The sequence below is a fragment of the Grampus griseus genome (assembly GCF_964374135.1).
Source record: "Grampus griseus genome assembly, chromosome: 6".
Classification (NCBI taxonomy): Eukaryota; Metazoa; Chordata; class Mammalia; order Artiodactyla; family Delphinidae; genus Grampus; species Grampus griseus.
Window position 1 is genome coordinate 35,880,750 of NC_139000.1, and position 27,135 is coordinate 35,907,884.

General features: G+C 39.6%; 1 protein-coding gene across 9 annotated transcripts in view; it reads right to left on the minus strand.

The window, feature by feature from the left end:
* MELK (maternal embryonic leucine zipper kinase) overlaps nt 1–27,135 on the minus strand; it is a gene marked incomplete at its 5' end in the record, with an annotated part of 70,626 nt that overhangs the window by 27,492 nt on the left and 15,999 nt on the right. For 8 of the 9 annotated variants that reach the window (XM_082657335.1, XM_082657333.1, XM_082657332.1 and 5 more), the window contains 4 exons: nt 866–952; nt 7,478–7,576; nt 8,995–9,063; nt 26,837–26,935. In XM_082657335.1, the coding sequence (XP_082513461.1) occupies nt 866–952; nt 7,478–7,576; nt 8,995–9,063; nt 26,837–26,935 (354 nt within the window). The remainder of the gene's footprint in view (nt 1–865; nt 953–7,477; nt 7,577–8,994; nt 9,064–26,836; nt 26,936–27,135) is intronic. The other variant, XM_082657334.1, reaches the window with a different exon arrangement.

Sequence of the window (27,135 nt, forward strand, 5' to 3'; positions counted from 1 at the left end):
ACATATCTGGCAGCAGTTCCCAATTCTTACCATCCCCTTTCATTCCATGAAAAAGTAAATTATCATTCTGTTTTCCAGACATGTTCTGTTTGTCTGGAATTGTCATTCAAAAGACGTATTATGTTATTCAAAAGAATTCCTTCATATCTCCTCCTCACTGAAAAAATTGTGGCTTAGTAAAGTTTGGTTAGTTTAAAAAAAATTTGCTTAAGGCCTTTACCTTTCAAGTTAGAAAAGAGAAAAAAACAAATACGATTCATAGGTGATGAGAGACATAGTACTGAACCAGGAGCCATGTTGGCTGCAATCCCTGCCCATCATGTTAGATTGTACTCAGAGACAGCTGTGAGTGCCTCCATCTCTAGAAAAAAAACACATGTGTCATCTAGAGATTAAGCATCTGAAAGAGCTAAAATGATCCAATACCAGAAATCATGATGATGATTCCATGGTATTTGGTTCATAAGGTTGGGGGTGATACGATGCTACAAGGTTGCTTTCAGGTAAAATGAAAACTGCTTTGTGTTTACCTCATTTCTACAACAGAATCACAGTTCCATGTTAGAGAATTTAAAGTAGTCAAAATTGAAACTCTGTCAATTCTCTGAACTCATTTGTTCTGTTTCTTAAAAGTTTTTTTTCCATTGTCTCTTTGATCAATCTCATTTTTAAAGAGTATATCCACCAGACATCAGAAAAAAGAGTTGAGTGGAAAACACACATAAACATAAAATAAGTGCAATATTTACACCCATGGTAAAATCATAGGTCTGAAAAATGCTATACTATTTTTAATGTACTGATAAAATAAAAAACAATGATGAAACAAAAGATATTACTCTCGAATTCATGCTGTATTTCTTACCAGTGAAATTAAATCCTCCATTGTTTGCCTGTTGTTTCTGTGATATACAGAAAGTTCCGTTACACAATCTTCATCAAGGTGAATAAGCTACAAAAAAATTTTATCAACTTTATTAACAAAAACTTACAAAATATTTATGGTTTTGAAATTTTAAAATTACCATAATTACCTGGCAAAATCAAACACCAACATGTAAAAACAACATGAGTTTGTCAAACTCTTGGGTAAGAATAAACATTCTCGGGCTTCCCTGGTGGCGCAGTGGTTAAGAATCCACCTGCCAATGCAGGGGACATGGGTTCGAGCTCTGGTCCGGGAAGATCCCACATGCCACGGAGCAACTAAGCCTGTGTGCCACAACTACTGAGCCTGCGCTCTAGAGCCCACGAGCCACAACTACTGAAGCCCGCACGCCGAGGGCCCGTGCTCCGCAACAAGAAAAACCACCGCAATGAGAAGCCCGCACACTGCAACGAAGAGTAGCCCCCGCTCGCCGCAACTAGAGAAAGCACGCGCCCAGCAACAAAGAGCCAACACAGCCAAAAATAAATAAATAAATAATTTATTTTTTAAAAAAAACACGAATAAACATTCTCCGCAATTTTTAAAGATATAAGCAGATAACAATAAGAAGTTCAAGAAGATGATGAGCTCTTTCCCAGCTCTTCACATCCCCCTCATCATCTGATCAACTGTTACAATTCTGCTGTGCAGCCAAGGGACTATATTCTCCTCCCCTACCGCAAGACAGGGACTGGTATTTGCATCACAGAGCAGTCATCTAGGCATCCAAAATCACTGGCAGGACAACAGACTGGGTAAAAGAGTGGCTCAGACTTGTAGCATATTGTCCCCCAGGTTATGTTTGGGTTTAGCACAATCCAAGGAGCCGTTATGATGGTGCCATAGATGCTGCACAATCATCATTACGCTGAAGGTACCAGTAAAGCACAATTTTTAAAAGGAAGAAGTGACACAGCCGCTACACAAACTTTATTTTGCTTAAGGACAGAAATTATCTAAGTATTGTGATCCCTGCATGATGAGACCTCACCAGAGATGGGGCCAGAAATGAGTTCTCAGAACCAAACAAGGATCACTGAGAATGAAAAGGCAGGAAGGGTCTGGCCTGGACCTGGAACAGGAGTTCATAAAATCATATGGGAAAAGAATCATAAGGAATGTAATTTTAAAGTCATGTTTCCAGGGGCTTCCCTGGTGGCGCAGTGGTTGGGAGTCCACCTGCCGATGCAGGGGACGCAGGTTCGTGCCCTGGTCCGGGAAGATCCCAAGTGCCGCGGAGCGGCTGGACTCGTGAGCCATGGCCGCTGAGCCTGCGCGTCCGGAGCCTGTGCTCCACAGCGGGGGAGGCCACAGCAGTGAGAGGCCCGCGTACCGCAAAAAAAAAAAAAAAGTCATCTTTCCAATGTAAGAATTCGCTTCACAACAGCCCCAATATGGGATGTTTCATTTTCTGCTTTAAGTCTTCCTCTCCAGAACAGCTGAGATGGTTAGCTTCTTCCTCTTCCCCTAAGATCTGTCTCCCTGTGATCCCTACCCACTGTGAATTGGTACAATCTGACAGCTGACAGGCTTTGGAAGTAGAGAGACCTTGGTTTTAATCATTACATCACAAAATAACCGTGTGACCTTGAGCATATTACTACACCGCTCTGAACCTCAGTTTCATCATCTGTAAAACAGAGATGGCACCTGCCTTGCAATATATGTAACCTATGGGGTGTACCTAATACATCACCATAAATGAGTAGGCCCTCAAAAAACTGCTAACTATTTTTACTAACAGTCATAATTCTATTTCCTCTTTGGTATAAGAACTTTCAGAAATTTGAATATTCCTATTATCAACAAACTTTCCTCTCCAAGTTTTCTCTTTTCCAGTTCCTTTAACCACTGTTTTAATGATTAACCCCCCTTACCATTCTGGCCCTTTCTTTAGATCACATAGTTCAGGTTCTCACTGACCTTCAAGGTACCAGCACGTGGCAGAGCAATATCATGACCTTCCCTTGTTCTGGACACCACACTTGTAACATCGGACTCAAGAGAAAGTCATGTTGCCATCACGAAACTAGAGGAACAGTACAGACAATGACCTGCATGATTGGCTGGTACAAGCTCAACCTCAAGGGCTAAGGAGAATGGGGAGACCACAAAGGTTTATACTGATGGTTTTATGAAAGTCAAAAATGCCACAAGTAAGTTTTCATTGTGTTGCTTTGACCTTAGCAGCTCCCCAAAATGTAGATTCCTGCTTCAGGAAGGGCTCAACCTCAGACGCCTGGACACTTTACCACCCAGTTGGGTATCTTCTTGTTGATACCACTGCTCAAGCATGAAGGAAATGATTTCTGGGGTTCCCTCCATTATCTTAAGTTACTTTCTTAAAAACCAAAACCTCTCCCCCATAGCTTCTTGCTCTGTAACTTTACCACAAGGTGTGTGGAGGAAAGGAAGGAAGGTAGGAAGGAGATGCTATCTTCTTTGCTGGGCTCCTGAACTGGAAAGAATGAAAAGAGTGGGACAAGACACCAAAGTCTGAAAAATACGGTTTATCTCAAGTTTTCCAAAGGGGCTCAACACTTTAAGTACTCTGAATTCTCAGCCACACATGCTCCAGTTAAATTAAGTACAAAAATGCATACCCAAAGCTAGCCAATTATTTTGGATTATCCGTGCCTACTACATTTCCTGTTCAGTAGGGCAGAAAATAGAACTGAATATAACTTCTATTTGATACAATATTTGGGTACTAGAGCTACATGTGAAAATGATACAAGGAGATCATACAAAGAGTTACAGAATAGCATCTATACCTTAAATATCCAAGTAAATCTGAATTATTTTTTATAGTTCCTCTTGATAAAACACAATACTGAGGCAGAAAAGCAAATACTTCAAAAAGCAATAATCCCTTATAGCTCTTCTGTATATAACTCATTTGATCCCTGCGACAGCTCTGTAAGGCAGACATGACAGATTAATGACATAACATTTAAAGGCACTCTACAGATGACAAAACAGGATCCAAACATACAGAAGAGACTGGCATTAGAATACCCATATTAGAGGTGAGAAAATGAAGACTCAGAAAAATTTATGCAATTTGCCTGAAACTGGCATTTTTCATCCTAGCCCAGGGTTTTTCCTACCACACCATAATGCCACCTCTCCATGACTCTATTCCAGTAGCTATTCCAACAGAGACCAGACAACTAATGCTCATCACAAAGGCTACAGCTACACAGAATACAGGCCCTGAGTTTGAATTAGCTGGCCTGTCAGATCCATTATATTTTGGAGCCCTTATGTCTGGGTTAAAATCCTGGTTCTACACTTACTAGTTGTTTGACCTTGGGCAAGTTATTTCATGATTCTGTGCCCAGTTGCTTCACCTGTAAATGGGGACAATAACAGTACCTACTTCAGAGGGTTTGTATGAGGATTGAATGAGTTAATAAGAGTTAAAAACACAAAGCCTTTAAAGGTACTATCTAAGGGCTCTGTCTATATTATATTATAGTACTACAGTAGCACACTTTTCTATTATAGTAAGCATTCAATAAATATTAGTAATTATTATACTAAGATGTAAGGAAAATCATATACTTTTTTGGAACACTCAAAACTATGTATCTTACCTTATATTGTGCCCCAATTTAAAATAATATTTGTGTTGTTGAAATCAGAGACTTTCTTCATTTGGGCATCTGTTCCACTGCAAACAGTAGCATATCCTACCCTATTAAGGATCACGGCTGAGAAGACATGCAAAGCCCTCCCACATGTGGAGAAATGATGACCCCCAATGGCTGAACACAGGCATGTGCACCACCCATGTTCTCCACCTCACAAGGGCACGTCACAGCTCCCCTGGCCCTGCTGCTGCGCTGCTCAGACACCGTATACTCTACTGTCCTAGGCTCTCAGTGTTGATGGTTGTTAGCATTAAGCTGCAGCTCTAATTGTGTTTGCTCAATAGATACTAAAGATGTCTTAGAAGGTTAAAGGAAATATGGAGAAGAGAGATTTTAGGGGTTGACAGTCATAGGAGAATCAGGAGGAATTTCAGATCAGGCTGCATGGTCATAACAGTGGGCAGACTAGTGAGAAGGGGTTAAAAACAAACATAGTCTATTTTTCCAAGTATTTATATTTATTGGTATAATTCTTCCAGAAAGCAAATACCCCACAGCTGTATCAGGTCTACAATGTGGCATGTATCCAAGCTATTCTGTTGACCCATGCACATACCCCTCTCCATTGCAGACGTTGTAGTAGATTGTCAAAAAAACATCCCCAATTAACTGAAAAGGCTATTAAAACATTTCTCCTTTAAAGCATTAAAATGCTTTTCTAACTATGTATCTGTGTAAGGCTGCATTTTCTTCATATGCTTTAATCAAAACAACACATATCAAAACAGACTGAATGCAGAAACAGATGAGTACCCAAGTGTCTTCTATTAAGCTAGACTTTAAAGAAATCAGCAAAGATGTAAAGCAGTGCCACTCTTCTCACTAGATTTATTTCTGAAGTAGTTATGTTTAATTTCTTGATTTCCTTATCTATGAAAAGAGGATAAGAACTGTACCAACTTTGATGGCTATACTTTCCATACTAGCTCTGGGTTTTGCCTTGTGGCTTGCTTTGGCCAGACATTAGCAAGCACAATGCAAGCAGAGGCTTGAAAAATGCTTGAGTGTGGGACTTCCCTGGCAGTCCAGTGGTTAAGACTCTGCACTTACAATGCAGGGGGCGCGTGTCCGATCCCTGGTCAGGGAACTAGGATCCCACATGCCACGCGGTGCAGGCAAAAAAAAAAAAAAAAGCTTGAGTGTTAGGGTTTGCCCACTTTCTGGCTTCTTCTGGAATCTAGCTGCCATATCAAGAAGCCCAGACTAGCCCGCTGGACAGTGTGGCCCAACAAATAACCAGCACAAACAGTTGGTCTTCTGAGTGAGGCTTAGACCATCCAGTCACAGTCAAGTCACCAGTTAACTGCAGCCACATGAGTGACCCCAGGTAAGACTCACACAGGAAATGTCTGGCTGAGCCCCAAACTGCTGATCCACAGAATTGTAAATTATTATTGTTTCAAGTCACTAAATTTTGGGGTGGATTTTTATGCAGCAATAGTTCGCTAATATACAAAGTATACATACCCCTTACATAAAATAGATAAGCAACAGAGATTTACTGTATAACACAGGAAACTACATTCAATATCTTATAATAACCTATAGTGGAAAATAATCTGAAAAAATATACATATGCATAACTGAATCACTATGCTGTACATCTGAAACTAACACAATATTGTAAATCAACTATACTTCAATTAAAAAATATTATATATACCCTTTAATAATGCTCACATTTTTACCAAGTTCAAATTGCCATTTGTTAAAAACTATTTTTTAAAACATTAATGTAGGAATAGTTATTAATATAACTGCTTAAACTTGCATAGTACTTTGTGTTATTTAAAGTTCTTTCACACAGACCTACTAGAGAATGGACTTGAGGATATGGGGAGGGGGAAGGGTAAGCTGTGACAAAGTGAGAGAGTAGCATGGACATATATACACTACCAAACGTAAAATAGATAGCTAGTGGGAAGCAGCTGCATAGCACAGGGAGATCAGCTCAGGGCTTTGTGACCACCTAGAGGGGTGGGATAGGGAGGGTGGGAGGGAGGGAGACACAAGAGGGAAGAGATACGGGAACATATGTATATGTATAACTGATTCACTTTGTTACAAAGCAGAAACTAACACACCATTGTAAAGCAATTATACTCCAATAAAGATGTTAAAAATAAATAAATAAAGTTCTTTCATATATATATTAGACCAGTTCTCACGGTATGGTCTGTAGACCCCTGAGGATCTCCAATCAAAACATCATAGCAAAACAATGCAGAAGCAGGTGAGATCCAAGTGTCTTCTGTTAAGCTAGACTTTAAAGAAATTTGCAAAGATGTAAAACAATGCTAGTCTTCCCACTAAATTTATTTTTTAAATAGTCATTTTTCATAAAAATATTTGTGATAAACTGTAATAGGTTTAGTACTGTTACTTTTAAATGAATCGATCACTAAATATTTTAATAAGTGAATAAGAAGAGCATAAAGGGGCCCTCAGACTTAAAAGTTTGAGAACCTCTATAACCTTATAACTACTCTGGGAAATAGAAAGAACAGGTTTAACCTACTTTTTACAGACAAATATATAGGTTTGGAAAAGTTAAGTAACTTGCCTAAGATTCCCAGAGCACTGTTCACAATCCTGACTACGTGAGAAACACCAGGGAGCTTTTAAAAAATATCCATTAATTGCTGTGGGACAGAGCACAGACACTTTTTTTTAAGGTCCTTGTGATTCTCATGTGCAGGCCCGGTTAGGAGCCACTGTCCTAGAGATTAATGGGCAAATATACAATTCAGTTACAATCTCCCAAACACCAATCTGACAGATAAGTTTACAAAATATATTTTCTTTTGTATTTAGACCACATCATTGTACATCCTGAATCCACACAAAGTTTTTGTCTTTGTTTTTTAATTTTACTGGATTTCATTTTACTTACAGGAGTCTTGCTTTGCCACTCAACAGGACAGTTGTAATCTTGCATGATCCAGGGATGGTTCAATAGATTTTTCACAGAAATCCGTTTCTTTGGGTCCACCTAGTGGCCATCGAGAGGTAGCTGGAGATTAACATTTTAAATAGAGAGCATAGAACACCTTTCCTCCTGAGAACTCAAAATTCATCAGAACAGATGTAAACTTTATCATCACAAAAATGCTGTCAAAGACCTTAAAATGGCCTTGGAATAAATTCTTTTAAAAAGGGAATAGAGGCAAGAAAACTATAGCTACCAACACAGGCTTAGAAGATAAATGTTTAACAAACATGAACTTCATTGGTATGGACATTATTCATGAAGTTAAGTCAATCTATTGTATGATGTAATAGTCTTTTGCTGGAAAACCTATTCACAGGAAATATTCACCAATTTAATATTCAAGCAGGCACAATGCAGGGCATTCACACTGAATATGCAATCTCTACCTCCGATGAGCTTACAATCACATATAACAAGTTGAAAAGCACACCTTTCTTTTCCATTTGTAATTTTCAAATGTGAGGAGAGAAAAATTAATCAACAAAGATTAAGTTTTGGGGAGTTTAGAAGAAAGGATGAGGTGTTTTCAATCTCATTATGGAGATTTGGTGGTCTTGCCCTACTCAAGGTAGATGAGCTTAAGGTAAATTTTGAATAAAAAGTAGAGATGGCTTAATATATGGAAAAACTGAATACATAATAATGAAAAAAATATTGCTAATAAGGTACTCATATTTTTCAAAGTGTTTCCCATTAATCTCATTTTATCCACGTAATACTATGTAGCAAGCACTGAGGCCAAGCTCAGAATCCCCATTTTATAGGTCAGAACCTGGTTAGGTGGCATGCCTATTGCTTGGTAGAGTGGATAACTAGACTTCAGCACTCCTGTCTTTCACCCTTAGAGATCATAACACCAAATCAGTGGCTCTTAACGTGTGGTTCCCAGACCAGCGGTATCAGTGTCATCTGGGAGCTTATTAGAAATGCAAATTCTTAGCCCTGCCCCAGCTCTACTGAATCAGACACTCTCAGGGTGGTGCCCAGCAATCTGTGTTTCAATAAGCCCATTTGGCAATTCTGATACATGCTAAAGTTTGAGAACCACTGCACTAGATCATGAGGCCCACTCAATTGTACATCAGCTCATTTAAGCATTTATTTCGTATCTACTATATATCTAATGGAAAAAGAGTGGGAGCAAGAAAACAGAAAACAGTGGAGCAAGAGCTGGTTAGAGAAAACAGACAATGCTCAGGAAAAAGGAAGAAAAACCAAGTCAGCAAAGATATATGGTAGCAGTCTTTTTTAAAAAATGCATTTGCAAAGAAAGCACCTAGTAGAGAATATCTGCAGAGTAGATAACAATGAATGGAATTTTTTACAGCTGATAGATAAATGTAGTAGCACTACAGACATCTTAAAATCAAATAATAACAAAAGACTTCTATTATTTTAAAATAAATAACAAAGATTACCTGTAGCATTTGTTGAAGAAGCAGAATACTACTGGGGGAGAGCCACTTAGGAACCTCATATTTCCCTCTCTACAAAAAACAAAGAAAGCATTTAAGAGATTTAGGTTCAATCAGCCTTAACACAAATTTCTAAGGTTAACAACATGCTGGAGGTTTACTTCCAAGCTTGAGGACTTCATCCAAGTTTAAGATTTCGTAAACATTATTAATAACATAAGAAACCCATTTCTTGCCTTAAAGAAGAAAATCCAGTTAGTTAAACACAATATATTGTCACCTCTAAAATATCCACATTATCGGGTAAGGGCTAGAGCACAGATAATGTAAGAGTGGCAAACGTAAATGTTACAGGGCTTTGGAATCTATAGTATGATTAAATGGACAGGAAGTATACACTGTAGTCAGTGCTTTTATTGCTGAAGCAATATTTTAGTTTATAATCCCAGAGGAATTGTCAGTTGACAAAAGTGGGTCACAGAAAAGCATATTTGGTAGGAGGACACAGGCTGTGGTTAAAAACAGGTCACATATCATCCGCAAGGCAGAATTCACAATCATTGAGGGAACTGATGAAAGCCACCTTCTAAGGCAAGTACCTCTTTTGGGAATGGAAGAGACTCAGGAGATAAATGTTTATAACCTGTTATACTCAGAGATTACAGTCACCAAGTTATCAACCAAAACAAGACTAGGAGCTTGCTAAACACAAATACGTGATATAATACCTCTTCACACAATCTGTCACACACCCCTCTTTCCCAATTCAAAGGAAATGATAGAATCATTTTTCTTAGCAGAGAACAAATTGTTTAATGATGCTAGGATAACAGGTTAATTATATGAGAAAAATTAAGATTGAACTGTAATTCACAGTCTATATCAAAATTAATTCTACCCAGATTAAAGAGTTAAATGCATACACTAAACCATGAGAATACTTAAAGAAAGCATCGGTGATTATTTTTTAGAACCTGTCTAGGCATGACAGCAATACCAAAAAACTATAAAGATTAACAGATGACAAGATTTAAAAGCTGACATTTCTGTACAGCAAAACACAACTAACAAAGCTAATTAACAACAAATTGAGGGAAAAAACCTTTCCGCCTAAATGGCAAAAGATTAATACACTTCATCACATAAAAAGCTCTCACAGATCACCACCAATCCTCTCCTTCCCACATTTCCCCTTCTCAGCAAATGGCGACTGCCTTACCAGCTCCTCAGGTCAGAAACCCTGGATCTTCTTTAGCTCCTCTTTCCCTCACACTTCGCATCCAATCCATCAGCAAATCTATTGGTTCTATGTTATATATCCAGAATCACCTGTTACTACCTGTATCACACCTGCAGGGTCTCTCATCTGATATATTGCAAGAGGCTCCTAACTGGTCTTCCAGAGCCCATCACTGTCCCTCACAGTCTAGTCTCTACTTACCAACACCAATGTTCTTTCAAAACGTTGGGTCAGGTCATATCACTTCACTATTCAAAACGCTCTAATGGCTCCCAACTCACTCAGAATGAAATCCAAATTCCTCACTCTGGCTCCAAGGCCCTATGTGGTCTGTAACCCCACATCCACCCCACTCCTTGCTACCTCTGAAACTCACCTCCTAACTCTCTCCCGCACTCATCAAACTATGATCACATCACAAGTCAAACACAGTCCTGCCTTAGGCCCTTTGCACTCTTTGTTCCCGCCGCTATAATGCTTTCCCCAATATCAGCAGAGTTTGTGCCTTTATCTTCTTCATGTCTCCCCTTAAATACCAGTGGTATCATGAGGCCTCCCCAAACCAACTTTATAAATAGCATCCCTGCCCACCATCATCTCTACCTGCCTTTCATGGCACCTTCTTTACAGTCCTTATCCCTACTTGTCATACTACATATTTATTTGTTTATTTTCTGCCTCACTATATTAGAATATAAACTCTTTAATCATAGGGATTTTGTCTGTGCTGTTCACCTAGAAATTGTCTGGCCCTAACATATAAAAGGTGCTCAATTAATATATGTTCCATAAAAGAAGAAATGGGATCAAAGCATACACTCCAAAAGAAAATGGGCAAAGAATATTCACAGGTAATTCCCAAAACAAGAACTTTTAAATGGTTAATAAACATGAAAATATGTTCAACTAAATCTAGCAATAAAAAAGCAATTAGGGACTTCCTGGTGGCTCTGTGGTTAAGAATCTGCCTGCCAATGCAGGGGACATGGGTTTGAGCCCTGGTCTGGGAAGATCCCACATGCTGTGGAGCAACTAAGCCCATGCTCCACAACTACTGAGCCTGTACTCTAGAACCCGCGAGCCACAACTACTGAGCCCACACATCACAATTACTGAAGCCCGCGCGCCTAGAGCCCATGCTCCGCAACAAGAGAAGTCTCCACAATGAGAAGCCCGCACACTGCAACAGAGAGTAGCAGCCCCGGCTTGCTGCAACTAGAGAAAGCCCACGCGCAGCAACGAAGACCCAACGCAGCCAAAAAAAAAAAAAAAAAAAAAAGCCATTAATTTAAACGAAAATGATCTACCAAATTGATAAACTTCAAAAAAGTTATCCAGTGTTAGAGTTCGGGGATAAGAGCGCTTATATATACAACGAGAGAGCATAAACTTTTCTGAAGAGTAATTTGGAAATATGTATAAAAAGCATTCAAGATCACATATCCTTGATCTGGCAATTTCACTTATAGCAATTTATCCTAAGCAAATAATTTGGCATACAAAAATTTATTAGTGTTATGAACAGTAACATTCACCACAGAATTGTTTGTGATAACTTTGGAAACTAAGGAACATGGTCTGATGGAATCCAGAGGGCTCCCAAAAATAATCAATGACAAAATAACCTGAATGAGGATCCTGGGTTAGAAATATATCATAGGTCCAGGGAGACAAGGGCAAGCACGCGCACACACACACACACACACCCAACAGTAATTGAACGAGGCTAGAACGGTGGAGGCAAGTAGGTGAAGAAGGCTTCAACTAGCACCAGCATTGGGGTTCTCTGTTCTTACAAATGAATTGTCTAGGACATAATTCTCACAGAAATCAGTTCAGCTTAACAGTGAGGGAAGAAACAGACAGTATAGATCACTCAGAATCCTAGAACTATATGACAGGCTGGATTTTGAATATGTTAAAGAAATAGTCAAAGTTCCAAGGAAGTGTTATCAAGCAATTTATTTAAAAAGAAAAGGTGTTAACGTTAAAACAACTCAACCTCTGATTCAGCCTCTCTGATGAGAGCAGACAGGCTGACCTACAAAGTGTTTCCTAGGAAGGACAAGAGCTTTCATTTTACAAATGACATTTAATGTTATTAAATTTTTCATTCCCCTTTATCTAAAGCACTCACTAGTACCCAGAGATACCACTCTTATTTATATCTTGCCAGGGCACCTTAACACTTGCCAATGTCAGATGCTGACAGTTTGTTTGTGAATTATAATAATGAAGCCTCTAATTCATTTCTCCTTACTATCCGTCATCCACCAAGCACTGAAGGCTCACTGCTGCCTGGGCTCCAGGTCTATCCCTGGGAAGGGGGGATTTTTGGATGCTTCAGCCACCTCGCTGGGACTCAGAAGCGAGTCACAGTTGCTGCATGGCTGGCCCTAATCTAGTTGGTCCCACTCTCTTAGCTGAGCTTTTCCTTATTCCTGAGACCAAATGCCACTCATGATTCAAATCCTGGGTACCTGACATGTTCTCTTTCTCGGCAAACTGATCAGATGCCTGGTACCTCAAATACTGCAGCCTGCTTTTGCCAGGGTCCCATAGAAAGTAGAGACCGGCCTATTACCTGCTTACACTGATCAAAGGGTCATGATCTACCTGAATTTCTGATCACAACCTGCACAACCTCTAGAGTGTCCTGTCTTGCTTTACTCACTGGTCAGAACCTGCACCTACTCCAGTGGGTCTCTCCTCATGCTGACTGCACACAAAGCCATTTGCTGCTTACTCTCTGGATACCATATGCACTGGGTTGAATAGTGACCCCCCAATATTCCTGTCCACCTGGAACCTGTGAATGCATCCTTATTTGGAAATAGGGGCTTCTGCAGAAGTAATCAAGTTAAGATGAGATCATATTGGGTTAGGCTGGGCCCTAAATTCAATATGACTGGTGTTCTTATAAGAAGGGGGAAATTTAGACACAGAGACACAAACACACAGGAGAGAACACCACATGAAAACAGAGGCAGAGACTGGAGTGATGCATCTATAATCCAAGGAATGCCAAGGATTTCAGGCAAACATAAGAAGCTAGAAAGAGGCAAAGGAGTCTCCCTTAGAGGCTTCAGAGACCATGGCCCTGCTAACACCTTGATTTTAGACTAGCCTCCAGAACTGTGAGAGAATAAATATCTGTTGTTTTAAGCCACCATCTTGTAGTACTTTGTGACAACAACCCTAGGAAACTAATATACCATCTATAAGGGTTTAACTTACTTGCATTACCTCTCTCCTATCATCACCTGCCCACCCCGAGGATAAATCTGGTTCCAGGTTCTAGACCTTTCTGGTCTGCTCCAACACACAGATAACAGGTCCATAACCAGAACTATGTAATAAAATAAATGTTATGCCTTTAAATTCAAAAACTACCATCCAAAACAAAAGCATTCTTAACTAAAAGTAGCAGAATTCTATAGAAATCAGATGTAAAAATCAATTTTCAGACCAAAGCACTGAATGACAAGAGCTCCACGAGCCTGATTCCAAGTTCCTCTTTGCCTCTTATTTATCACCCCTTTTATCTTCCCAACTTGAATTCACGAAGTATCTTTTAATAGATCCCCTGTGCTGTGCTGTAAGTTAGCATCATAGAAGCAATCCTATCCAGAGAGAGGCAGGGAGGTTAAGTAAATGAGAAGTGTGGTGCTTGGCACACTGGAAACAGGCAGAGACTGGAGTCATACATTATGTTTGAATCCTAGTCTGCCTTTCATTCGCTCCTTGAGCTTGTACAAGTTATGTCATCTTTCTGACCCTGTTTCCTAAGAGTAGGCTCTGGAGACAAATTGCCTAGATCCAAATCCAGGGTCTACCACTTACTAGCTGTGTGGATGAGCTATTTAACCTTGCCGTGCCTCAGTTTCCTCATCTGTAAAAAGAAGTATAATAACAGTATCAACTCCATAAATTGTTGCTAGCACTCAATGATTTAATACATATAAAGCACTTAGCACACGCACAGAGTAAGAACTCAATACCGTCTAGTTTCTACTACTGCTGCTGCCTCCACTACTATTACTATTACTACTACTACTATTACTACTGTTACTGTGAAACAAGTATAGTAATGCCACTTACAGGGTTATAAAAGGAATGGAAGAGAATGTATGTGAAAGCACTTGGACCAATGCCTTGCACATAAGAGACAATAAATGTTTGTTCAATTTGAAATAAATAGGAGGGGAAGATAGGGCTACTCAAAAAGGTAGCAGAGCAAAGATGGCATGTTGGCAAAGCCATGCATGCCAGAGTGCTAAATATTCAGTATAGTAAGAAAGGCTAGAGTCATTCTGAGGATGCACATGCCCTCTCAATAGAGCTTTGCCCCACTGCAGCTGCCTCAGGATCTCAGCATTGCCTGGTAAGAACACATCAACTAGTCATGTCCTGCTCACATCACCTCCTGAAACATACCCACCCACTTTCTCCATTTGAACAGAACAGCTCTATAGAGTACTATCGACAAACAAAGCATGAGGCCTGTGCCCCATCACCAAGACCTGACATTCTCAGCTTCATTCTCTACACTGAAGTACTAGCAGAAATAAAGTCCAGAGCTGAGTTCTGCTGCCAGGCTTACCCCAACCTCTTATTTGTACACAGTACTTAAAAACACACAAAGCACTTGTACATATATTTTATCCTGTGCAGTAGGCAGGGATTACTAACTACATTACACAGATGAGGAAACTGTCTCAGCCAGGGAAATCAAATACCTGTTCAACGTTGTAAGGCACTGGTTCTCAACTGGAGGTGATTTTTGTCCCCCAGGGGACATCTGGCAGTGTCTGGAGACATTTCTGATAGTCATAATTTGGGGGCTGCTACTGGCATCTAGTGGGTAGAGGCCAGGGATGCTGCTAAACATCCCACAATACACGGTCCCCCACAACAAAGAATTATCTAGTCCAAACTGTCAATGGCGCCAAAGTTGAGAAACACTGTTATAGAGCAATAAAGGGGTAGAGACAGGACTAGAAGAGAGATACAATACTTTTTCCATTGTACCACACTGGAAGTTCTAAGGATACCTAGAAATAGACAGGGAGAAAGGCTCCTTATTTAAATACTGAAAGTATATATCTAAGGATCAAATAGAAAAGGCCTTGAGAGGAACAATTCTGCTGGGGAAGAGCATCTTCACAAAAGGCCCTGTGTTAACCAGGCCTGTGCCCCTTAACCCTGGTTTCTGCTCAATCTTTGGAGAATTCTTGTTTATTTAAGGGCTGATTACCTTGCAAATGAGATTAAGAAACAGGTAATAGAGGGAGAAACCAAGTGGGAGGAGGAAAAAAGATCTGTGTGCTAATAAGTGAGATAATCCTGGGAATACTAATGGGCTTGAAATTGTTTGTTTTTTCATACAGTACTAAGAAAGGCAGGTGATCAACCTCTCCAACACATAATAATAGTACTGCAGTCAACCCTATAATTGTAAAGTATTATCTCATAAAGAGATAACTTGCTCATTTTCTTTAAAATTATAAATTATACTTGTTAGAAAGCAATTTTACTTTCAAGCTACTCAACTTTCATTTACTAAATTAGTTATATTTCCTTAATATTTGTGTACCCAGAACTGAAATACAGTCACGCTTGTCTTTGAATGCAATGACAGCAGATGAATATGCGACATTAATAAGATTAATACTCAGTCTATTAGTAACCATGCTGGAAACTGCAGTTTAGCATTTTGCTTAAAATAGTCAACAAACACAAAAGATAAACAAAGTCTGCCTCTTAAACAAGAGTTACATACAGTGTGTCAAATATTGCTGGGTTTTTCAATCAAACCAAGAACTGAGGGAAGTGTTATTCCCAAGTGAGGAATTTTAGAACATTCTAGGCAAAGATACATACTGCATGCAAGTGATACGACACCTTAATTAGATTCAACCAGCAGACTGTATTACACTGTGACTCGGAACAATAGTTCTGAGCCAAGATTACAATAAATTTCAAAATCTATAATGTGTGAAATTAAATTCCATAATAATGCATAAAAGTCCTAATCTGAATCAATTTTCAACTTGCAAATACATGAAAAACTAAAAAAAAATGAAATTCAGAGTAGGAGAAACAAAGAATATACAGTATTAGTAAATAATATTAATTAGGAAGGCTAAATCTCTATTGAACAAGAATTAGACATTTTCTACCATACTCACTGTACCAAAGAAACATTTGATTTACCAAAAATATCAAAACTTGGATTTAATATCTACTATTAGGATGTAACAATTTTATATTATCTTGGGATAAGTCCCCTCCCCCAAAGGATTCATCCAGGATCCACTAGTGTACTCAAATAAATAAATAAAAGTAGAGAACACTGAAGTTTGTATGTTGGTACACTCATCTCGTATTGGTGAAACAGTACATTAATAATTATGAGCATCAGGAATTCCCTGGAGGTCCAGTGGTTAGGACTCAGCACTTTCACTGCCATGGGCCCAGGTCTGATCCCTGGTTGGGGACCTAAGATCCCACAAGCCAAGCAGCGCGGCCCCCCCAAAAAAATATATACATATATACTTACATATATTTATAATATATATTATATATTTTATATATATAATAATAATAATTAGGAGCATTAATTCCATGGCTGCCATATGAATGTGAACTCGCAGTAATAGCAAATGAAGGCAAATAAATAGCATAGGAGTTTGGGTCCAGATAGGTTAAAAAAAAAAAAAAAGCAAGCTTAGAGTTAAGTCAGTAAATGAGGAACACCACAGATACAGTGTAGCTTAATTTCAATAAGGTATTAACAGTCACTTATTTTATCTTTGTGGATAAAACCACAAAATCTTGGTTAAGCGTATCTGATACAGGCTAAAAACCGAGAACACTTAGGGGTGGTCTAGATCTATTCAGTTGTGTTTTTTTAAAAATTTTTAAAAAATATCTATCTATCTATCTGTCTGTCTACCTATCTATCTATCTTTGGCTGCACTGGGTCTTCGTTGCTGCACGTGGGCTTTCTCTAGTTGCAGCAAGCAGGTGCTACTCTTCGTTGCGGTGTGCGGGCTTCTCATTGCAGTGGCTTCTCTTGTTCCAGAGCACAGGCTCTAGGCGCATGGGCTTCAGTAGTTGTGGCACATGGGCTCAGGAGTTGTGGCTCGTGGGCTCTAGAGCGCAGGCTCAGTAGTTGTGGCACACAGGCTTTGTTGCTCTGCAGCATGTGGGATCTTCCCGGCCCAGGGCTCACCTGTGTTGTCTACACTGGCAGGCAGATGCTTAACCACTGCACCACCAGGGAAGACCTCTATTCAGTTTTTTAATCAACAACTTGGATTAGAGATATTTAAAAAATGTACAAAATGTCACAATCCTGGCAAGGACAGCTGATATTACATGAGATCAGAATCAAGATTCAAAATATCAACAGAGGAGAATACTAGGCTGAAACAAACAAGGAAAACTGAATGTGAATAAATAGAAGTCAGAGAACTTATAGCTATTCAGAGATGGACTGGACCTTGGAAATAATTGACTACGGCAATGCTTTAACACTACTGATAAAGAAAATGAGGACAAGTTGCTCTACCAGCGGTGACACCTAAATTGAGTAGAAAAACTGATGCACCATACCTAATATGAATTAGGAGAACTGGTAAATATAGTCCTGGTAAATCTGAAAAGTTGGGATGTCTGGGAACATTCCCAAGTTAATGGACACAAAAAGAAGCTTGGGATGGGGATCACTTTCTGCTCTGGGAGTCTACGATTCTCTTGAGACTAGCAACTACAGAGATAAGAAACAATATCTCATGGTGGTATGAGAACGGGCTCTGAGCTTGACTAGCTGAGTTCAAATCCCAGCTATGCCACTTACTAGCTATAAGACCCTGAGTAAGTTATGTAAGGTCTCTGCCCCTTAGTTTCCTCATCCATAAGAGGGGGACAATAATAGCAACTACCTCACTCAGAGCAGAGTCTGGCAAATAAGAAAAACTCAGGAATGTTTAGTATTACTTTTGTAATAGAATAAGAATAAGCAACCATGTGCAAGGGTCACAAAAATTTGAAAAACACATACTTCAGAATGCTCTATCTCCCCGGAGGAAAACAAAAGGAACTGGGGGAGAAAAGCAAAAAATTTCAACAACAAAAAAAGACTGATGTAGATGCTCTAGGCAGAGGAGACTTCAGCACAACCCAAATAAGCATAGAACTCTAATTCTGTATATCTAGAGATAGAGACTCAGACCTGGCCTGCTGAAGGCACCTCCCCCACTTTCCACATCAGCTTTAGAGATTCAAGACTCACACAAAACTTTATTATTCTACTTTTTAAAAAATTATTACTAGCAAACCAAATTCAACAGCATATTAAAAGATTTATACACCATGACCAAGTAGGATTTATTCTGAAATGCAAGTTTGGCTCAACATACACAAATCAATATATGTGATAGACCACATTTACAGAATGAAGGTGAAAACCATGATCATGTCAGTTAATGCAGAAAAAACATTTGACAAAATTCAATACCCTTTCATGATAAAAATACTCAACAAACTAGGAATAGGAGGAAACTACCTCAACATAGTAAAAGCCGTATATGAAAAATCCATAGCTAACATCATACTCAGTGGTGGAAGACTGAAGCTTTTTCTAAGATCAAGAACAAGACAAGAGGGCTCCCCTGGTGGCGCAGTGGTTGGGAGTCCGCCTGCCGATGCAGGGGACACAGGTTCGTGCCCTGGTCCGGGAGGATCCCACATGCCGCGAAGTGGCTGGGCCCGTGAGCTATGGCCGCTGAGCCTGCGCGTCCGGAGCCTGTGCTCCGCAATGGGAGAGGCCACAGCAGTAAGAGGCCCACGTACCGCAAAAAAAAAAAAGATATTAACCAAACTTTCCTTGCATTTAGCACTCTAGAAAGGAGTAAATTAAGCTCCAACACAGACTCTTAACTATTCACACATATATAGAATTGTACATTATGCTACTTACTCAAGAGTGAGGTTTGGGAGGAATGATTTCTTGACAGAACAGCTAGTACTTTACAATATGATAAAACAAAGATATGTCCCCACCCACCGAACCCCCCCTCCCTGCCTACCTACCCTTCTGTTTAACTTGCCCCTAATGCCTGGGTATGACTTGAAAGAACTGAATGCATGCCTTCCTGCCAAGTATTCTTCTTACATGTGGATTACATCATTTTAACATCACAAATCAAGAATTATAGCCCTGTATAATCATTGCTATAAAGGAGATATAATTATTCTACAATCAAAGTTTATAGTTAGTAAATCCACACCTCATTTTGTTTTACTAGGTATATATCCACAGGGTATATGGAAGGTAGACTGCTCAAAGTCAGACATCTTTATTGAGACTTTTGCATGATCAAGGCAAGTATTCAAAAATCCTTACAGATTATGAGATCTCACTTCCCAGTTCCCTGACCACCAGGGAACTCCCCATTACAGTCATCCTTTACGGTATAATGGTTTACTGCAATTCCCAAATACTCATCACCAAGAAATCAAGTATCCTTGGAAGACTCAATGTTCACAGAAGGATGTCAATTCCTGCACCAGTTATACTGACATTTGCTTTTGCTCTTATTCAGCTCAGCCATAACTTCAGTAAATTTCCAGGGAGAATAATCCCTAATTTACTGATATTCAATAACTTGGCTGAGAGGGGTTATATTAATTGAGAGACCATCTAAAGAATATGTAGAGTTGACCACTCATTATTCTTGATTGGGGGTCTTCAAAGGCATGTAAGAAGACACACTAGGGCATGGAAAGAATATATTAGGACTTTCATTTCTATCTAAAAAATAAGACAAAAATTAAACTTTATTAAAACTTAGTATATGGATTGGCAATGGCACCCTCACTAGTCCCTACATAAACTACAGAATGAAGTCATTCTTCCTTGACTGTGACAGTGACACATGACAGGTGACAGTGGCTCTACCTTGCACCACTCTGTGCCTATTGTGAACTACTGTGCCCAGTTAAATGGATTTACAGATCATAGTATCTTGTTTAACTAAACTAAATCTTCACAAAATAGCCAACTGGTTTTAAAAGATTCTTGCAAAGAAACCACAGATTAAACGTTGTTTGTTTGATACAAGCACAAGCAAACAACAATAACAGAGCTGACACCTTTACTCTTAGTGTGAGGCCATCAGCCAAAACACAAGGTTAAAAAAAGACCTAGGGGCTTCCCTGGTGGCACAGTGGTTAAGAATCCGCCTACCAGTGCAGGGGACACAGGTTCGAGCCCTGGTCCGGAAAGATCCCACATGCCGTGGAGCAACTAAGCCCGTGCTCCACAACTACTGAGCCTGCGAGCCACACCTACTGAGCCTGTGTGCCACAGCTACTGAAGCCTGTGTGCCGAGAGCCCATGCTCCGCAACAAGAGAAGCCACCGCAACTAGAGAAAGCCCGCGCACAGCAACAAAGACCCAACACAGCCAAAAATAAATAAATAAATTTATTTTAAAAAAAAAGACCCAATAAGATCTAACAAGTGGTCTTGAAACCTGAAATTATCAAGACTATTTGAAATACACTTATGCACATTACTGCTAACAGTGAACCTCAAATCCAAGTACATATGGCTACATTGTCATCACAATTATAAGATTTTTAAAAACAAGGATCCAGAATATGAAAACAAATCTCTACAATTTTTTTAGTGATGTTTAAAGGCAAGAAACAACAGCAAAGCAAATTCCAAGTGAATCAAATATTTAAACGTAAAAAAAAATAAAATAAAAATGCTAGAAGGAAACATGGGAATTTTAAAAATAATCTATGTAGGAAATCCTTTCCAAATATGACAATGAAAGACTGATAAATTTGACCAAAAAAAATAAAACAATTCCTGCATAGCCAAAAAAAAATCTTAAACATAGAAAAAGGTGACATACTATATTGATGGGATTATGGAGAAATAGGCATTTTCATGCTACTGCTGGTAGTTGTATAAATTGATAGAACTTTGCTGGGAAGCAATTTGGCAATATCTAATAAAATTACTAATTTACATACCCTTTGACCCAGACCTCTTCCAGGAATTTTCTTACAGATATATTCACAATGTACAAAATGACCACTTAGAAACTACTTAAATACCAATTAACCTAGGACTGGTTAAATAAATTAAGGTACATATATACACTGCAATTCTGTGAAGTGAATCTATGAAAAGGTTCTGAGCTCGGTATGAAATGGTGTGATTTCCAAGACACACTGTTAGGAGAAGAAGACAAGATACAGAACAGTGTTCGTGGTATGCTACCATTTGTATGAAAAATCTGGGAAGGGGGTAGCATAGAGAGATAAAATATAAGATTCCTTATATATTATAAACTAATCTGAAAAAAAAATACATAAAAATCTGATATACACTTTGTCACTGGGTAAATAAACAAACTTATGCCAAGAAATTTGAAAAATTCGACAAAATAGACATATTCTTTATGTTCAAAACTGATCTCCTTATCATCCCTGCTCTACCAGGAGTCTTCTCCATCTCAGTTGATGGCAGCTCCAACTTTCCAGTTGCTCAGGTTACTCCCCTCATCCCATCCATCAGCAAATTATGTTAGCTATACCTTCAAAACACAACAGATTAGTCTAAACATATATCCTGACTATGTGGTGGCTACATGAATCTATATGTGTGTTAAAATTCGTAGACCTGTTACACACGAAAAATTATTTTACTCTATGTTAATTTTAAAATACATTTTTTTAAAAAAGACACCCAGAGGGACTTCCCTGGTGGTCCAGTGGTTAAGACTCCGTGCTTCTACTGCAAGGGGCAAGGGTTTGATCCCTGGTTGGGGAACTAAGATCCCACATGCCACGTAGCACAGCCAAAAAAAAAAAACAGATACCCAGAATCCAACCACTTCTCACTACCTCAATGACCACCATCTCTTATCTGAAAATTACTACAATATACAATATCCTCCTCACCAGTCTCCATGGTTCTCCTCTTGGCTCCTTGTAGCCTATTTCCTTCCACACAGTAGCCACTGTGGTCCTGATAAAATCTAAACCAGACCATGTCTCTCTTCTGCTCAAAACCCTCTAGTGGGGGCTTTTCCCTGGTGGCGCAGTAGTTAAGAATCCACCTGCCAATGCAGGGGACATGCGTTCGAGCCCTGGTCCGGGAAGATCCCACATGCCACAGAGCAACTAAGCCCGTGCACCAGCTACTGAGCCTGCACTCTAGAGCCCGCGAGCCACAACTACTGAAGCCCGGGTGCCACAACTACTGAAGCCTGCGCACCTAGAGCCCGTGCTCCACAGCAAAAGAAGCCACTGCAATGAGAAGCCCGTGCACTGCAATGAAGAGTAGCCCCCGCTTGCCGCAACCAGAGAAAGCCCGCGCACAGCAACAAAAGACCCAATGAAGCCAAAAATAAATAAATTAAATAAATAAATTTATTTTAAAAAAAAAACCTCTAGTGGCTCCCCATTTCATTTGGAGAAAAAGCCAAAATCCTTATAACAGCTACGGAGCCCAAGGCAGTTGGAGCTCCTGTCCCCTGAGACTTCATTTCCTACGGCTCTCCTCGTTTACTCCACTCCAGTGGCACTAGCCCTCTGCCCTCCCTTGACTACACCAGGCATGCTTCTACCTACTAGCCTTTGCTCTGCTTCCTCTGCCTGAAACATTCTCTCCCTTGATAGCCTCTTGACTAACACTCTCACCTCCTTCAAGTCTTGCACAAATCTCACCTCTGACCACCTTATTTAATATTTAATAATGCAACCAGCCCTTCTCTTCCCTCCACACCCCTCCCCATCTGTTCTCCTGATTCCTCTTTACCCTGCCCAATTTTTTCTTTTTTCTAAAGCAAGTATCATCTTTTAATATAATTTATTTATTATGCTTATTATCTTTTTCTACCACCACCACTATTTTTTCCCTACCACTACAATATAAACTCCATGAGGGCAGGGACCTTCCATCTGTTTTATTCACTGATATATCCCAAGCATCTAGAAAAGTGCCTGGCACAGATTAGGTGTTCAGTAACTAGACTGAACTTAAGACTTAAGATTTAAGAATTTCATCCTAAGATGAGTAAGCAGTGAGGGCACTGAGATAATGGGAGGCCAGTTCACCTAGGATAACACCTACAGCCCACAGGGTGAACTCTGGCTTGTAGTACTTGAGTGAAACAGGAAAGAAGCCACTGGAGAGCTTCCAATAAAGGGATGTGACCTGACTTACTATTTTTAAATCTTCCCATAAAGAAGTCACTGGTGGAGATGGACTTTCAAGCACATTCCATAACACCCCAAAATTCCAACCTTATACTGCCCCCACACACACACAAGAAAAGAAACAGTAAAAGGAAGAATACTCCCAATCAACTTTATGTAGCTAGTAAAATCTTGAAACCAAAAACAAACAAAATAGTTCTAGAAAGGAAAACTACATATTAATCTCTGAACAAATTTTAAGTCCTGAACAAAATACTGGCAAACCAAATTTAGAAACGTATGTCAATAATAATAGCTAGGACTTCCCAGGTGGTCCAGAGGTTAAGACTCCACCCTCCTAATGCAGGGGGCCTGGGTTCGATCCCTGGTCAGGGAACTAGATCCCACATGCCGCAACTAAAAGAGCCCACATGCTGCAAGTAAAGATCCTGCATGCCGCAAAGAAGATCCTGCACGCTGCAAAGAAGATTTCGCATGCGGCAACAAAGATCCTGCGTGCCGCAGCTAAGACCCAGTGCAGCCAAATAAATAAATAAATATTTTTTTTAAAAAAGATTGTTGAGCCTTTCATTAAAAATAATAATAGCTAACATTTATTGAGCACTACGATAAATGAACTAACTCATTTAATCCTAACAACACTACGTTATGACTACTATCACCCATTTTACAGATGAAGAAGCTGACACACATTATGACTACCACCCATTTTACAGATGAAGAAGCTGACACACATTATGACTACCACCCATTTTACAGATGAAGAAGCTGACACACAGAGAAGCTAAGTAATTTGCCAAAGTCCACAGATAGAAAGTAGAGATCCTGGATTTTAAAAATACCAATGAGATTCTGATTTAACTGCTCCAGGAGTTGGACCCTATATTTTTTAAAGCACCCCAAGAGATGCTGGTATGCTGCCGGGGTTGTGAACCACTGCGCTAAGTCCATCAGCTAAGGCTTCCCCCGCCCTGAGAGAGATTACCTGGACATAGCCAGGGCAAGAGATGTTTTAGTGAGGATTTAAATATGAAACAAGAAGCAGAGAGGAGAAAACATGATTGGTAAGATCCTTTCCAACAAGGAAATTCTATGATCATGTGTCCCCACACCGTCTTTCTAGAATTCTAGAAGGTATAAGATTTCATGCTATAACACCAAACAGATCCAATTCTACTTCATCTTTGGAGAACCTTGTCGGTCAGTTTATTCTCTGGCATGCAGTACCCCCAGCAGAAAAAGAATATGGTAAAACATACTAGTAGCTTGTAATACTAAAGTTATTTTCAGACCAAAAAACAGAGCTCTACTTTATAGAAAGAGCAGCAAAAAGAGGGAATAACTCAAGAGGTCAACCTAATGTTTTTAGAAAGTGTTAACTGGAAAATTGTTACTGAGCTGCCCAAAGACCAAGCCTCCTTCCCACTCCACATCTGTTAACTAAAGCTGAAACTACAAAGCAATCCTAACACTACCCTCCCTGTATCCTGTTGTTGACATGGGGAATGTGGCTCTGTGAGGTCAGGAACTGCTGTCACAGGCAGGAAGCAGAGCCAAGGCAACAACTGCTACCCTGCAAAGTTTAGGGGAGGGTTTGTGAGAAGAGATGGGAGGAAATACGGGCTGTCTTGGCTACCCCAGCAGGCTCCAGGAGGTTGGCCTCCAGCCCACTGCCCCATCCATCTCCCCCCACCAAGGAGAAGCACAAGCACTCACGGTTCCCCAAAACAGTGGCAACAGCTACTGCTAACATGACTTCTCTTTGATCCTGTAGAATCAGAGCTCCTCAGCCTTCAAGAAATTGGAACTACTGCAATTCCATCACTTCCCAAAACTACTCTTGCAGTTTTGGCACTGATTTTAAAGCTTTTTCCAGGGTGGGATACAGGAAAAACTATTAAGTCAAATAAATAAAATAACTGCAGATTGAACTCAGTGCCCTCAGACTTGGTTGTTCAGTAGGGTAGGCAAAGAGCCAACTGGTTCTACCACTTTCAATTCTGTGTGCTACTTTCCAGAAATGAGAGCTGATGTAGGTAGTCTCCCTACCTAAAGGGTGTTAGAGACCTAATGGTCCAGCCACATAAAACTTCTGACCATTTCTTCCCACGTTTCTCCCATCTTACGCCTTGGCTGATACTGCCTACCAGGTATGCTCTCTCCCACAACCCTTTCTGAAGTGCTTCTAACCTTCTTTTAAAGCCCAGCTCAAACCTCACTTACTATAAGATGTTCTCCTAAATCCCACACCCACTCCTGTATTAACTTCATTTAAGATCTGTTATAAAATGGCACCCCTCACCCTTTCCCCTTTTTAGATAGCCTTGTATCTGTCTCCAACAAGAAATCTGGCAGACAATGATGAAGTTTCATAGATCTTTGTTCACGTCTTTCAGTATCTCATACAAAGAAGACCTTTAGGAAATATTTGTTAAACAGAACGGAATTCAAGCCACATTCAGAGAAGTTGCTCTGCTGGTCTGACTTTGGTTTGCTATGGACACAATATGGTGCTCTTCCTCTTTACATGTCTTCTTTTGTTAGCTTGCTTTGAATATTAACTCTTTAAAAAGAATTTTACTATTTTCCTTCCTATATATGATTTTTGAGTTTTTTTAATTGAATATAGTTTACATAACATAAAATTCACCCTTTTAAAGTGTACAGTTCAGTGGTTCTTAGTATATTCACAAAGTTGTGTAATTTTTACCACTATTTAATTCCAGAATGTTTTCATCAACCCAAAAAAAACCCTGCACCCGTTAGCAGTCACTCCCCACTGCCACTCCACCCCTCCCCCGCCAGCCCCATAACCACAAATCTACTTTCTATCTCTGACATGTATGACTTTAACAAAGCTTACAGTACTCTTAACTGTGCTTTTATTATACCTTAAAGCCAAATTTTACCTTCAAAAAGAAACAGTTTCTCTTATTTTAACATAACTATAAACAAAAATGTGATTTAACACAGCAACTTACTAAGGCATCATTTCAGGAGACAAAACAAAAACTCTTACCAGAAAAATCAGCTTACATGTCTACTTTCCCATTTGTTTTTGTTTTGTTAAGCTTCTTACTGAAGTATAATGTTCATATAGAAAAGTACACCTATCATAAGGTATACTTTGATAAGTTTTCAAAAACTGAGTACAAGTATAACCATCATCCAGATCAAAAACCAAACAGAAGCCCCACCATGTCTCTTTCAGTCACTAACCACCTCCAAGAGTAACCACTATCCTGACTTCTAGCAGCATACATTACTTCTGCTTATTCTTGTACTTTTATAAATAGAAGCATATAGTTTGCAACATAGAAAACTTCTACAATGAAATTCTGTGCCTTGTAATACTCACCATAATCTTCTTGTACAAAGCCATGACATTATCATCATCGAATGGTAGAAAGCCACACATAAGGACATATAGGAGTATGCCCATGCTCCAAACATCTGCCTGAGAAGGAGAAAAAAATAATAATTAAAAAAAAATTAGAACGCATTTCAAAATGGCACTACATGGAATCTTCACAGAGCTGGAAAAGAGCTCAGAAATCATCCAATTCAACCTGCTCCTTGTACAGTCTGAAGCCCAGAAAGGAAGGCTTGTCCAAAGTCACCCAGTCAATGGCAGGCCACCCAGGTAGGTCTCTTGAC